This window comes from Toxorhynchites rutilus, chromosome 2, assembly GCF_029784135.1.
Source record: "Toxorhynchites rutilus septentrionalis strain SRP chromosome 2, ASM2978413v1, whole genome shotgun sequence".
Classification (NCBI taxonomy): Eukaryota; Metazoa; Arthropoda; class Insecta; order Diptera; family Culicidae; genus Toxorhynchites; species Toxorhynchites rutilus.
Genome location: NC_073745.1, coordinates 339,519,384 through 339,532,342, shown reverse-complemented (window position 1 = coordinate 339,532,342; position 12,959 = coordinate 339,519,384). Strand labels below are relative to the sequence as shown.

At 42.3% G+C, this 12,959-nt stretch overlaps 2 protein-coding genes across 2 annotated transcripts; both read left to right on the top strand.

Moving 5' to 3' along the window:
- Positions 1-5,286: 5,286 nt before the first annotated feature.
- LOC129767143 (uncharacterized) lies at positions 5,287-8,527 on the top strand. The gene is made up of 2 exons (XM_055767765.1): positions 5,287-7,317; positions 7,361-8,527. The coding sequence occupies exons 1-2, from the start codon at positions 5,287-5,289 to the stop codon at positions 8,525-8,527; spliced, it is 3,198 nt and encodes a 1,065-aa protein (XP_055623740.1).
- A 1,037-nt stretch (positions 8,528-9,564) lies between these two features.
- LOC129767142 (uncharacterized) lies at positions 9,565-10,704 on the top strand. Its single transcript, XM_055767763.1, has one exon. It carries the CDS (start codon positions 9,565-9,567, stop codon positions 10,702-10,704), a length of 1,140 nt encoding a protein of 379 aa, XP_055623738.1.
- Positions 10,705-12,959: the final 2,255 nt, after the last annotated feature.

The following is a 12,959-nucleotide window of genomic DNA, read 5'->3' as shown; positions in this document are numbered from 1 at the left end:
GTTTCGCCGGACAATTATTTGTGATCAAATGAGGTCGCAATGATAACAAGGTCTAGTCCAATGATGTAAGCGGAAAACTCACATTACTCTCTAAAAAGGATCTATTGGACATAGATAATCCTCCGTGTCAAAAAATTAAAATTGAACAATTATTGCATCATTAAAAGCTGCATTAATTTTTTTTTCTTTCATACTTATTGCATGGCAAAGCATTTGTACATATCAAGTTATGAACATTCTGGAGATTTGGTTCTATCCGTCAACCTTCATCTAGTACCCTTATACGAGGCGCATTAGATTTTATTGGGTGTCCATTCTCTGCAGTCTGGATGGCAACCTTTAGTTTCCGGAAATAGGCTGAGGTGTCCCTCAATCAACACTAGGAAGTGTCCCCGTAATTAACATACCTGTCCACATCTCACGCCTTCGATAGGGTATTGCTACGATTTCAACTGACTTGGCATGATAGGATTGCTTACAATTTCTATATCGATAATGACCACTGTCAATTTCTATATCGATAATGATAATGTCGTTGGTTACACACGATTATCCCTAAGGTCTCGACGAGGGCATGGTTCAAGGGATTGAATGTAGGTCGTGATTTCATTCGCGTGATATCTCGGCTGTGCTCCCGTGGCCGAGTGGTTAGCGTCATAACTAACATGCCGGGTGTTCGGGTTCGATTCCCGTTCTGGTCGGGGGAATTTTTCGTCAAAGAAATTTCCTCCGACTTGCACTGTGATCACGCGTATTCTAGAGCTTGCCATTCAGAATGCATTCAAGGCGTGTTATTTGGCATAGAAATCTCAACTAAGTACTAATAAAAAATGACGCAAGTAATACTACGTTGAAACGGCGAAGTTCCTCTAGGAACGTTAGTGCCATTGAAGAAGAAGAAGATATCTCGGCTTATGTCCAATCACTACAACCTAAACGCGCATCTCTATCGCATTGGGCTCGCAGCAAACAATCTTTGTGATTGTGGCGATGGCTACCACGACATCGAGCATGTTGTCTGGTCGTGTATCCGGTTCCATGCTGCTCGCTCTCAGCTCTCTAGAGCACTGAGAGCAAAAGGCAGACAATCGGATATCCCCGTCCGGGATATCTTAGGTAGCTGTGATCCTGATCTTCTGCTTCATCTATACCTGTTCCTCAGAAACGCCGATGTCAACGTTTAATGATGTTTCCTTCGTTGTGTCCCCGTTTCATATCCCTCCTATCCGATCGATAAACTTTTACTTAGTCGCGGCAATACATACACATACTCTTTACAGATGCACGGGCCGAAGGTTGTGCAGTCCACTGATCATTCAACAAAAGCCAAAGGTTGTACCGCTCATGACAACTCTACACGAACTGATGATTGCGCCGGCTAGTGACCATTCTATCCTGGATTCCTCGAGAAGACGCACCACGCTAGATATGGGGTACAGACTAGGGGGGCGTTGCTGATTAATGGTCAGCTGCATCCCAATAGGAAGTATCCCGTGTCGGGCACACGTACAGAGCATTGGAGACAGCAACATCCCAATTACGAAAACACTTGTAATACTAACCTCGAGCCAACCGCGAGTAATCGGTTACATATTACTAACAAAGATAATAAGAAAAATTGTATTGAACTCCCGGCCCCGTGAGGCTAACGCCATATGAGCCTTTATAAAAATATATATTTTGGAAAAAAAAAATGACCACTACAAAAAAGAACGCAATGTTTTGGATTTGTAAAATTTACTTTTTGTAAATAGATACTGCAGCGCAAAATAAAGTCTCATGATTGTTATAATAATTTTGAACAGAAGCGATAAATTGACGTTTGTCCTGGACTAGGGAGTTTTTTTTGTCTTTTCGGAGATGTTATCAAACCATACCAATATTTTCCAATTCAATTCATAATGAATACTATTACCAGAGTGTCTGTTTGCGATATCTTCTTTTGATTAGAGCGCAAAAAATCTGACGAACATTGCGCTGTGAATTTTCGATCCATATTGACAGCATTGTCAGGTTATTAAAATTAATTCATCATTAATTCATAAATTCATCATGAACGAACAGCAGGAAATAATTAAGTAAAACGTAAAAGACGCTGTCTCTTAGAGACGAATGAACTAGAAAGTTCAAAGCCTCTTTAAAACAAAGAACGGAACGGAAAGACGCTTTCTATGTATAGAGAAAAAGTCACAGGAAGGTTGTGTCCGAGACACGACCGCATAGTTGACGTAGGATTCCGTTAGGCTATGATATTGGATATGTTGGAAAAATTACATCGGTAAACTCTTCGATAATGATTTGGTGGTCCTGAAAAGGGCCGTTCTCTTTGGTTGTTGGGTATTGTTTGTTCACTCCACCAGTGTTCACCGAGTAATGACGGCAGAAGGATCGTAAAATAATAAAAGATACCGATGTGGAACGAGATATGATGAAAACCACCCTCTGTGATCCTAGACGAGATGCCTCCTGTGTTATGTGTGGATGAAATAAAGAAAAAATAACAGACCAATGTAATATATGATAATTATCAATACCGAACACAATTATCATTTTTTCTCATCAGTAAAAACCTGTTACTTTAACAAAGAGAATACATATTCGAATTCGATTTTATAATTTTTCACACACTCCAAATCCTGTTGACTCATTCATAGAGGACCCATCAGTAAAGTACATACAGGTTGGGCCATTTAAAGTGGAAGGATTTGTCTTTGCAATAGCAAAGTAAAGAAGTGGAATTTTAAATTTTTTTTTGAAATTCATTTATTTTGGTCCAAGGAGATTTGTTCTAACTACTTTTTGATTATGATATCTCGTAAATGACCGCCTCTGGCCTTGACCGCAAAATGTGCCCTTTTTTCGGCATTTTACATCACTTTGCCCAATGTTTCGGCCGATATGGCAGCAATTTCTTGTCGGATATTGTCTTTCAGCGCAGCAAGGGTCCTTGGTTTACCAGTGTATACCTTGGACTTTAAATATTCCCATGAAAAAAAGTCAGGAGGCGTCAAATCAGGTGATCTCGGTGGCCAGTCATAATCGCCGTTTTTCGATATTAATCTTCCGGGGAACATTTCGCGCAATTATTTGGTCGTGGCAGCCGCTGTATGGCAAGTAGCGCCGTCCTGTTGGAACCAGTAATTGTCCAATTCATTTTCACGAACAAATGGCAATAAAACGATGCCTAACTCTTGCGAACGATGGCGACCTGATGTCGATGGAGTCTCTGCAACACTGGCTCGAACGGCATCAATATTCTCGTCGAAACGTCTTGGTCGTTGTTTGGACAGATGACTGGCATTACCAACACTACCAGACGATATAAATTTGGCATATAATCGACGTATAGTGTTGTCTCCAGGCGATGTTTTAACTTTATTTTTATTTTTCCACGCACGTTTAGTTAACACAATTGAGAAGTTATTTTGAATGTACAGCTGAACAATTTCAGCGCGTTGTTTAGGTGTGTATTGTTCCATGGTTAAAATTGTACTGAAATGACGCTTCCAACGCGGTATGACATTTGTTAATCTGACATCTCTGTCAAAAGTTGTCTGACATCTCTGTCAAAATGCACAGAGGAATTGATGTAGTCAGGAAAACAAACACAGTTGAGAATATACGAAGAAGGATCAACCTGCATGGAGATGAATTCATGATATGAACTCATGAATCCGGAGTGAAAATTTAGCTCGAACAGCTGCTCAAAATTTCCGATCACCAATGGGTTCATGACCTTACACCGGTTGAAGAACCGAAGAGATAATAAATTGAAGCGATCTTTTAGTGGGAGTACGCCTGCCAAAACCTCGAGACTGAATTCGCTCGAGTTTAATGAGGTGTGTTTTGGCAGCTGATTGAAAACAGAAACTGCCATACTCCATCACAGAGAGAATAGTTGTTCGATACAACATTATAAGATCTTCTGGATGTGCTCCCCACCAGCTGCCGGTAATTGTACGGAGAAAATTTATTCTTTGTTGGCATTTTTTACTCAGATACCTAATATGGGCCCCCCAAGTACATTTGGAGTCGAACCATACCCCAAGATACTTGAATGACATAGCATGAGTGATCGGTTTACCCAAAAGTTGAAGCTTTGGTTTTGCTGGTCTATGCTTCCTAGAAAAAACCACCATCTCTGTTTTCTCCGTGGAGAATTCGATCCCTAGCCCAATGGCCCAGGTTGAAAAATTGTTCAAAGTATCTTGTAAGGGTCCTTGCAGGTCGGATTCGTTTGATCCTACGACAGACACCACTCCATCATCTGCAAGTTGTCTTAGGCTGCAATTTTGTGTAAGGCAATTGTCAATATCGCTTACATAGAAGTTGTACAAAAGGGGGCTTAAACATGAGCCCTGGGGGTGTCCCATGTAAGAGAACCGACTTACTGCCGAATCTCCGTGAGAAAAGTTCAAATGTTTCTCGCAAAGCAAGTTATACAACATATAATTCAATGGAGGCGGCAGACCCCGAGAGTGTAATTTGTCTGACAAAACCTCTATTGAAACAGAATCAAGAGCCTCCTGTTGCGGCAGCCCATTAGAAACTAAATTATTCGATATATTGCCTATTCCTATTCCCAATTTAAAATCACATTGTGGTACTAGATTACACTGCGAGGGAAATATTTCAAAAGTGAAATATTACAACAGAAGCTACTCTCACTACACATTTACTCTCCCGATATAAATCGCCGAATAATCAAGAGAATTTATAAACCTCAAGGGAGATAATTTATTGTACCAATTCAACATCCAGTTTAATAAAGATCATCTTCAGAACACGACGTGTTTGAGTAGAGTCAACCTTTTTTTTTATATACGTTGGCATCCATCCAGAAAGATCTACTTTGGATTAAATCCATCTAGTTGAATTACAACCAACCATCTAGGACACGTTCCAGTTTTCTGTCCACTCCAAGGATAGTTTCCGCGGCTAAGATCCGGAACATAAATTGGTGCCGAAACCCGGGATTTCAGCTGCTGAAACAACGATTGCTGCATTTGGAGGTTAGCGTGGGTACATCATCGGACATTGGTCATCGTTTTTTGGATTGAGTAACCACTCTTGGACATTTGTACGCCTACTTCGGACCCTCGCAAGGACATTCCAGCTGCTCAGTCAAGTTTCTTGGAGTTTTGGACGGAATTGGACGCTGTTTTGGATCAATCAGGACACTGCCGAACACGTGCTCGTAGGTTAGTCAAGTGGGCACAGGTAATTTCTACAAACAGCTGGTGAGTGACAAACTTTAATTAAATAGTAATTCTCGTGGTTGTGAATATGGCATCGAAAATAAAACGGGATCTCCGCAAAACTAAGAAACTAATTATTCGTCGAAACAACATACTTGGCTCAGCGAGATTGATAAAGGTTTTCGATACTAACTACGTGCATGAAACTGATTTTCCTCAATTGAAGTTCCGCATTGAGAAGCTGGATTCTCTCTGGGACGAGTTTAATGATGTGCAAGCTGAGATAGAACTAGATCATGAGGTTACTGATGAGATTGCTGAAGAAAGAGTGTCGTTTGAAGAAGTTTACTTTCAACTCAAAGGATCTTTGACCAGTAAGCTCGTAAATGTGACCCCATCGACCACCTCTATGTCCTCATCGCCTGTCGCCCCACCTACACAGACCTTCAATGTCCGCCTCCCGGAACTTAAAATACCAGAGTTCAAGGGAGATTTCGATGAATGGATGAACTTTCATGATTTGTTCGTCAGTCTCATTCACACCAATCAGCACCTTTCATCCATTCAAAAATTTCAATATTTGAAAGCGGTACTTCGGTTGGTACAATCGCTAGCTGTAACTGCAACAAACTATGGTATTGCTTGGGATCTTTTGAAAAGAAGGTTCGACAATCGGAACTTTCTAATAAAGCAACATTTTTCTGCTCTGCTTTCCACTCCATCGTTGAAGAAGGAATCCTCATCTGCACTTTCGGATCTTGTTGATACGTTTGAAAAGCACATTGGCGTGCTTGATAAGCTAGAAGAGACGAGGGAACACTGGAACTCTTTTTTGGTGGAACTTCTCAGTAGCAAGCTAGATCATACGTCATTGAAAGAGTGGGAGAATCAGTTGGTCGAAGATGAAAGGCCAAAATACAAAGAATTAGTGTCATTCATCCAGAAACGGTCCCGAGTGCTACAAACCATAACACTTTCTCATACATCGATCGCTAATAGTAAGACAGATCTTCGCATTCATCGAGTGAATGTTTCTTCTCATTCCGCAATTACAAGTGCGAATGTAAAAAATTGTGTGGTTTGTCGTAAAGATACTCATTCAACTTCGTCATGTGATGAATTCCTAAAATTACAACCGAAACAACGCTTCAGTATAGCTAAAAGGCATGGTCTGTGCTTGAACTGTTTGAGGTCTTCGCATTTGGTGAAAGACTGCCCTTCTAGCTCTTGTCGGACATGCAACAAGCGCCATCACACATTGTTGCATATAAACACTTCCAACACATTGGCTGTTCAGGTTGGTGAACTATCGGAAGCACATAACCAACCATTATTTGCTTCACAATCGGCCACGGTCGTCGAGTCGTCTTCGTCGGTTGGTGCGTGCATTGTCGATCAATCGCACGTGGTCCCTCGGGTAATGGGAACGTCGTCGGGAGGCCAAGGTTATTCGTTAAGGAACGTGTCGCCGTCTCCAGTTGTACCGTCAGGGCCAGCTCAAGGATTGGTGACAAGCTGCGCTGCTATCACTCCTCCCACATTCACTACAAACACGAATACAACGATTTTCATGCTCACGGCCTATGTTCGGGTTCGTGACATTGATGGAACCTACTCATATGCTCGAGCTCTGTTAGACTCTGCATCCGAGCGTAATTTTGTGACCGAAAATCTCGCGCAACGACTGCGCCTCAAACGAGAAAGAGCAGATGTCGACGTGTACGGAATAGGAAACAGCGTACAACGTGTAACACATTTGGTTTCGGTCAGTTTATCGTCACGAGTAGGAACTTTCAACGCCAATATAGACTTTCTAGTACTACCCAGCTTGACTAGAATTTTGCCGTCAACAACAGTCGATGTTTCGAATTGGATAATTCCTCGAAGCCTACCACTCGCCGACCCGAAGTTTAACATCGCTCATGGTATTGACATGATCATTGGCGTGCAATGGTTTTTCACGCTATTGGAAAACGAACAAATTTCTTTGGGTCCTCAGCTACCAATACTACGCAAAACAGTATTTGGGTATGCTGTTGCAGGCGATCACGCAAACCAATCGCCAGTTAAAATAACTGTTTGCAACGCAGCGATCACTATCGATAATCTCGCTGCTGCAGTACAGAAATTTTGGGAGACCCAAATTTTTTAATAATGGAAAGGCATTATCCCTGGAGGAGCAACATTGTGAAAATCACTTCCAGAAAACCCATTCCAGAGCCCCTGACGGTCGGTACGAAGTGCGGTTGCCGATTCGTGAAGAAATGTTATGCGAACTGGGAGAGTCATCACCGGTTGCACATCGCAGATTCCAAGCCATGGAGAAAAGATTTGTCATTAATCCCACGCTACATTCCGACTACTGTAAATTCATGGACGAATATCAGTCACTTGGACACATGGAAACAGTCGAGCCAGAACCGTCTATTCCCCACTTCTATCTACCTCACCACGCTATATTGCGACCTGATAGTGCAACGACTAAGACCCGAGTCGTTTTTGATGGTTCGTGTAAATCAACAAGCAATCTGTCGCTCAACGATATTTGCTACATCGGTCCGACAGTTCAGCCACCTCTTCTCGCCATAAGCTTAAATTTTCGGATGCCCAAATACGTTGTTACAGCTGATGTCGAAAAAATGTATCGACAAATCAGGGTGTACAAGCTAGATCGCACGCTGCAGCAAATATTTTGGAGGAAATCTCAGAGCGAATCATTGAAAACCTACCAACTTAAAACCGTTACTTACGGTACAGCATGCGCACCATTCCTCGCCACCCGTTGCTTGAACCAGCTCGCGGATGACGAACAGGATCATTTTCCGTTGGCAGCTCGACTACTAAAGAAATCCTTCTATGTTGACGATTGTTTGGCTGGAGATGACGATAAAGATAGAACAATCGAAAGCTGTAAGCAACTAATTCAACTACTTGCTTCTGGGGGCTTCTTGCTCAGGAAATGGAGCTCGAATGATCCAGAAATCCTTTCCCACATTCCGGAATATCTCCGTGATAACCGAGATGATCTTGAAATCGACAAATCTAGCTCGGTCAAAACCCTCGGATTAATTTGGCATCCACTCATTGATTCTTTTGGATTCAAGGTTCCACTACTTTCACCCTCAATACCAATCACGAAAAGGATAGCACTTTCGGAAATGTCCAGGTTGTTTGATCCCATGGGACTTGTGGGAGCAGTAATCGTGTCCGCCAAAATCTATTTACGTCCCTGTGGTCGAATTCGTTTACTTGGGATGAGGAGTTACCACTCGGCTATCAAAACTGGTGGGAAACCTTTAGGACTGAAATTCAAGTGCTTTCGACCTTGAAAATAACTAGAAGAGTACTTATCGACCAGTTTGACCAACTTGAACTGCACTGTTTTGCAGACGCCTCCGAGAAGGCGTACGGATGTTGCCTGTACGTTAAATCGATCGACAAAGGTGGAAATGTAGCTTGCAACCTCCTCATATCAAAGTCCAAAGTATCCCCGCTATCGAAACAGTCAACTCCACGACTTGAATTGTGTGCAGCTGTCATGGCTGCTCAACTAGCCGACACAATAAAGAAAAATACTGAACTTTCTTGCTCGATCACTTTCTGGTCTGATTCAAGCATTGTGCTTCATTGGATAGCTTCAGTATCTTCAACATGGAAAGTGTATGTGTCCAATCGGATCGCCGAAATTCATCGGCTCACTCATGGAAGCGAATGGCGATATGTGCCTTCAGAGCAAAATCCGGCTGATCATATATCTCGCGGCATTTCTCCTGCACAAATAATAGACGATCAACTCTGGTGGCATGGGCCACCATTCCTGATGGAAGAGAAAGTTCATTGGCCTACTAATATAATCGAATTATCGCCACTACACCATTGTATTCGAAATCAAGAAACTCGGGGAACCGTATCGTTGGTCACAACCTCGCCTCCCCTAATACTTTCGCTGATCAACAAATATTCGGTTTTGTCTACTCTCGAACGAACGCTCTCATGGATTCGAAGGTTTGTTTACAATTGCCGCACAAGTTCAGAAAACAGATTAGTTGGTCCGCTCAAACCGAAAGAATTAGACGATTCACTAAAACTGCTGGTGAAACAAGTTCAACAAGATTCCTTTTCGTCAGAAATTGCTTTTCTGCACCGATATCCTGGACCTGTGCAAAGGAATTTTTTGTTTAAATCGTCTTTGAAAAAACTCAACCCTTTCTTAGATGTAGAAGGGCTATTGAGAGTACATGGGCGCTTGGAAGCGTTGGACGCTCCATTCGACACTCGACACCCCATCATACTTCCAGCGAAACATCATTTGACTCACCTGATTGCCAAGAGAACTCACATTGACACACTACACTGTGGACCACAAATGCTTCTCAATACTCTACGCCAGCGGTTTTGGCCCATTCGAGGCAGAGATTTAGTGAGAAAAGTGGTGGACAAATGCCTGATCTGCTTCTCCTGCAAACCGAAGAGCATCCAACAACTCATGGGATCATTACCGGCAGCGAGAGTGACTCCGTCGCGCGCGTTTCTGAAGTCCGGCGTGGACTATTGCGGTCCGTTTTACGTTCGCCCGCCGAGTCGTCGGGGCAATTCTATGAAAATTTTCGTTGCAATATTCGTTTGTATGGCCTCCAAGGCTGTCCATATCGAAATGGTATATAGCCTGACGTCGGGTTCGTTCTTAAGTGCTTTGAAACGCTTCGTGGCACGTCGCGGTCGCGTAACTGACGTGTACTGCGACAATGCACGCACTTTTGTTGGTGCGAATCGTCAGCTGCAAGAGCACAAACAGCTATTCGATGAGCTGCACCGTTCTGAAGATCTCACAAACAAGTGCACCAAAGTGGGAATTAACTTCCACTTTAATCCAGCTCGGTCTCCGCACTTTGGAGGGTTGTGGGAGGCCGCCGTTAAGACCTTCAAGCACCATCTGTATCGCATCATGAAGGATACTCTCCTCACTATCGAGGAATTCAACACCTTGATTACCCAGATTGAAGGAATCATGAATTCAAGGCCTCTCACACCCCTGTCATCCGATCCTGCTGACGTTGTTGCTCTCACTCCGGGGCACTTGTTAGTTGGCGAGCCGTTATTCCAGATTCCTGAGCCTGATCTCTGCGAAACTCCTATTAATCGCCTCACTTCTTTCCAGAAAATGCAACAGAAGATTCAACATTTTTGGAAGGTTTGGTCTAGTGCGTATGTTGGTCAACTTCAAGATCGACAGAAATGGCCGATGGCTCATCCAGACATCAAAATTGGAACATTGGTACTGCTGAAGAACGAATCAACTCCTCCAATGAAGTGGAATCTGGGCCGAATCGAAAGCGCCTTCCCTGGCAGGGATGGTCGCACAAGGGTCATCCAGGTTCGAACCGCAAATGGAAGTTACCGACGGGCAATAACGGAAGTCTGTCCTCTACCGATCGACGATGTCATCGAGGCTAACAGATCAACCAGTGCAACTTCGTCAATCCTAATTGACCAAAACCAGACATAGTTAGATAGGATTCATGTTTGAAAGTTCCTTTCAACGGAGGCCGGTATGTTGCGGCAGCCCATTAGAAACTAAATTATTCGATATATTGCCTATTCCTATTCCCAATTTAAAATCACATTGTGGTACTAGATTACACTGCGAGGGAAATATTTCAAAAGTGAAATATTACAACAGAAGCTACTCTCACTACACATTTACTCTCCCGATATAAATCGCCGAATAATCAAGAAAATTTATAAACCTCAAGGGAGATAATTTATTGTACCAATTCAACATCCAGTTTAATAAAGATCATCTTCAGAACACGACGTGTTTGAGTAGAGTCAACCTTTTTTTTATATACGTTGGCATCCATCCAGAAAGATCTACTTTGGATTAAATCCATCTAGTTGAATTACAACCAACCATCTAGGACACGTTCCAGTTTTCTGTCCACTCCAAGGATAGTTTCCGCGGCTAAGATCCGGAACATTTATGTCCAAGAATACTGAAGCCATTTGTTTTTTCTCGGCGTAAGCCATTTGAATTTCTGAAGAAAGCAACGCAAGACAATCATGCGGAACCCATATTGTGTATCTGAGAGTAAGCCATTCGTTTCAACCCATCGATCAAGGCGAAACAAGATCATTTTCTCCAACAATTTCCGTATACAAGACAGCATTGCTATTGGGCGGTACGAATTGAAGTCGGACGCGGGTTTTCCGGGTTTTTTGTGTTGCTATAACTCGCACTTGTCTCCAATCATCCCGAACAACATTATGCTCCAGAAACTGATTAAATAAATTCAACAAGCGATGTTTCGCTACATCAGGGAGGTTTTTTAGCAAGTTGAATTTTATTTTATCAGATCCTGGAGTAGAATTGTTACATGAAAGAAGAGCAAGAGAGAATTCTACCATCGAAAATTCGAAATCAAGATGGCACCTATCTTGTGGTATATCTCGAATAATTCTTTGCACTGGAGCGAAATCGGGACAAACCATTCGTGCAAAATTAAAAATCCATCGATGTGAATATTCTTCGCTTTCATTCGTTGAAGAGCGATTTCTCATGTTTCGAGCCACTTTCCATAATTTTTTCATTGACGTTTCTCGTGACAAACCTCCCACGAAATTTCGCCAATAAGCACGTTTTTTCCCTTTGATCAAGTTTTTAAATTGATTTTCAAGGTCCAAATACGTCTGAAAATTTCCAGGGGTTCCACGTTTCCGAAAAGCTTTAAATGCATTCGATTTTTCTACATAAAGCTTGGAACATATGCTATCCCACCATGGATTAGGAGGCCTTCGACGAATAGTGGAACCTGGGATGGGGTTCGTTTGAGCGCGAACTGCGCTGTCATAGATCAAACGAGAGAGGAAGTTATACTCCTCCAATAGAGGTAAACCATCTCTGGAATTGATGGCTAGAGCAATCGCGTCCGCATATTTTTTCCAGTCAATGTGTCTTGTGAGGTCATATGCCATGTTTATAGATTCGGAAGAGTTCGACCTAATGGTGATGGAAATTTAGTTAGTTTCATGACATATATTATTTTCATCAATATAAAAAATTGTTATGTTTGAAATTGGACAATTTTTGCGTTCGATTTTCGATTATCAATTTGTACCCCAATATGTTCCTGAAAGACGTAATCCTACGTCAAAAATCAATTTATAAGAATAATATTTCAAATCGATTTTGAATGCTTCGGAAGTGCATTCCTCAATCAGAAGACGAACTCACTTTACTTTCATCGATCAGTTAGTCATCTGTGGCCGGCCCATCCTCCTGTGTGGACCCGCTGTCGATTTCGCTAACCGAAAACAAATACATTATCTGAAACAGGCGTCAATTGTTTTCACTTCAATCATTATTTGCGCATCCGATGACAGCTCGGTTTTGTTGTTTCCTACCGCGAAACATTAAGTGAAATAAGAGCATTATATATCACCCCGTTATCGGAGCGGATCGTTATCGGTGGGGGGATGTTCACTTTAATTGTAAAATATGTCACTTCCAAACCAATCTTCGGCGGAGATGAAAAGCTATTCGTTCAAGGAAAGGCCATTATCTACTAATTAAATGGCATGCGGGATGCGGGATGATGCGGGCGGACGTTTTGCAAACGAAGACGACAAGAGTTAAGTAAACTCAGTCGCAAGTGACATTTTTATGACTTTGCTAGAAAATTTGAACATTTCTCCAAGTGTTCAAAAGAACTGTCCTCGACGTATCGTTATGACTTAAACACTTATATCACATTCGCTTCAAAC

Excerpts from the sequence above, each read along its gene's own strand:
- LOC129767143 (XM_055767765.1), top strand. The coding sequence starts at position 5,287 with ATGGCATCGAAAATAAAACGGGATCTCCGCAAAACTAAGAAACTAATT. Across the intron at positions 7,318-7,360 it reads TCGATAATCTCGCTGCTGCA|GCATTATCCCTGGAGGAGCA; the intron begins GTACAGAAATTT and ends AATAATGGAAAG.
- LOC129767142 (XM_055767763.1), top strand. The coding sequence starts at position 9,565 with ATGCTTCTCAATACTCTACGCCAGCGGTTTTGGCCCATTCGAGGCAGA.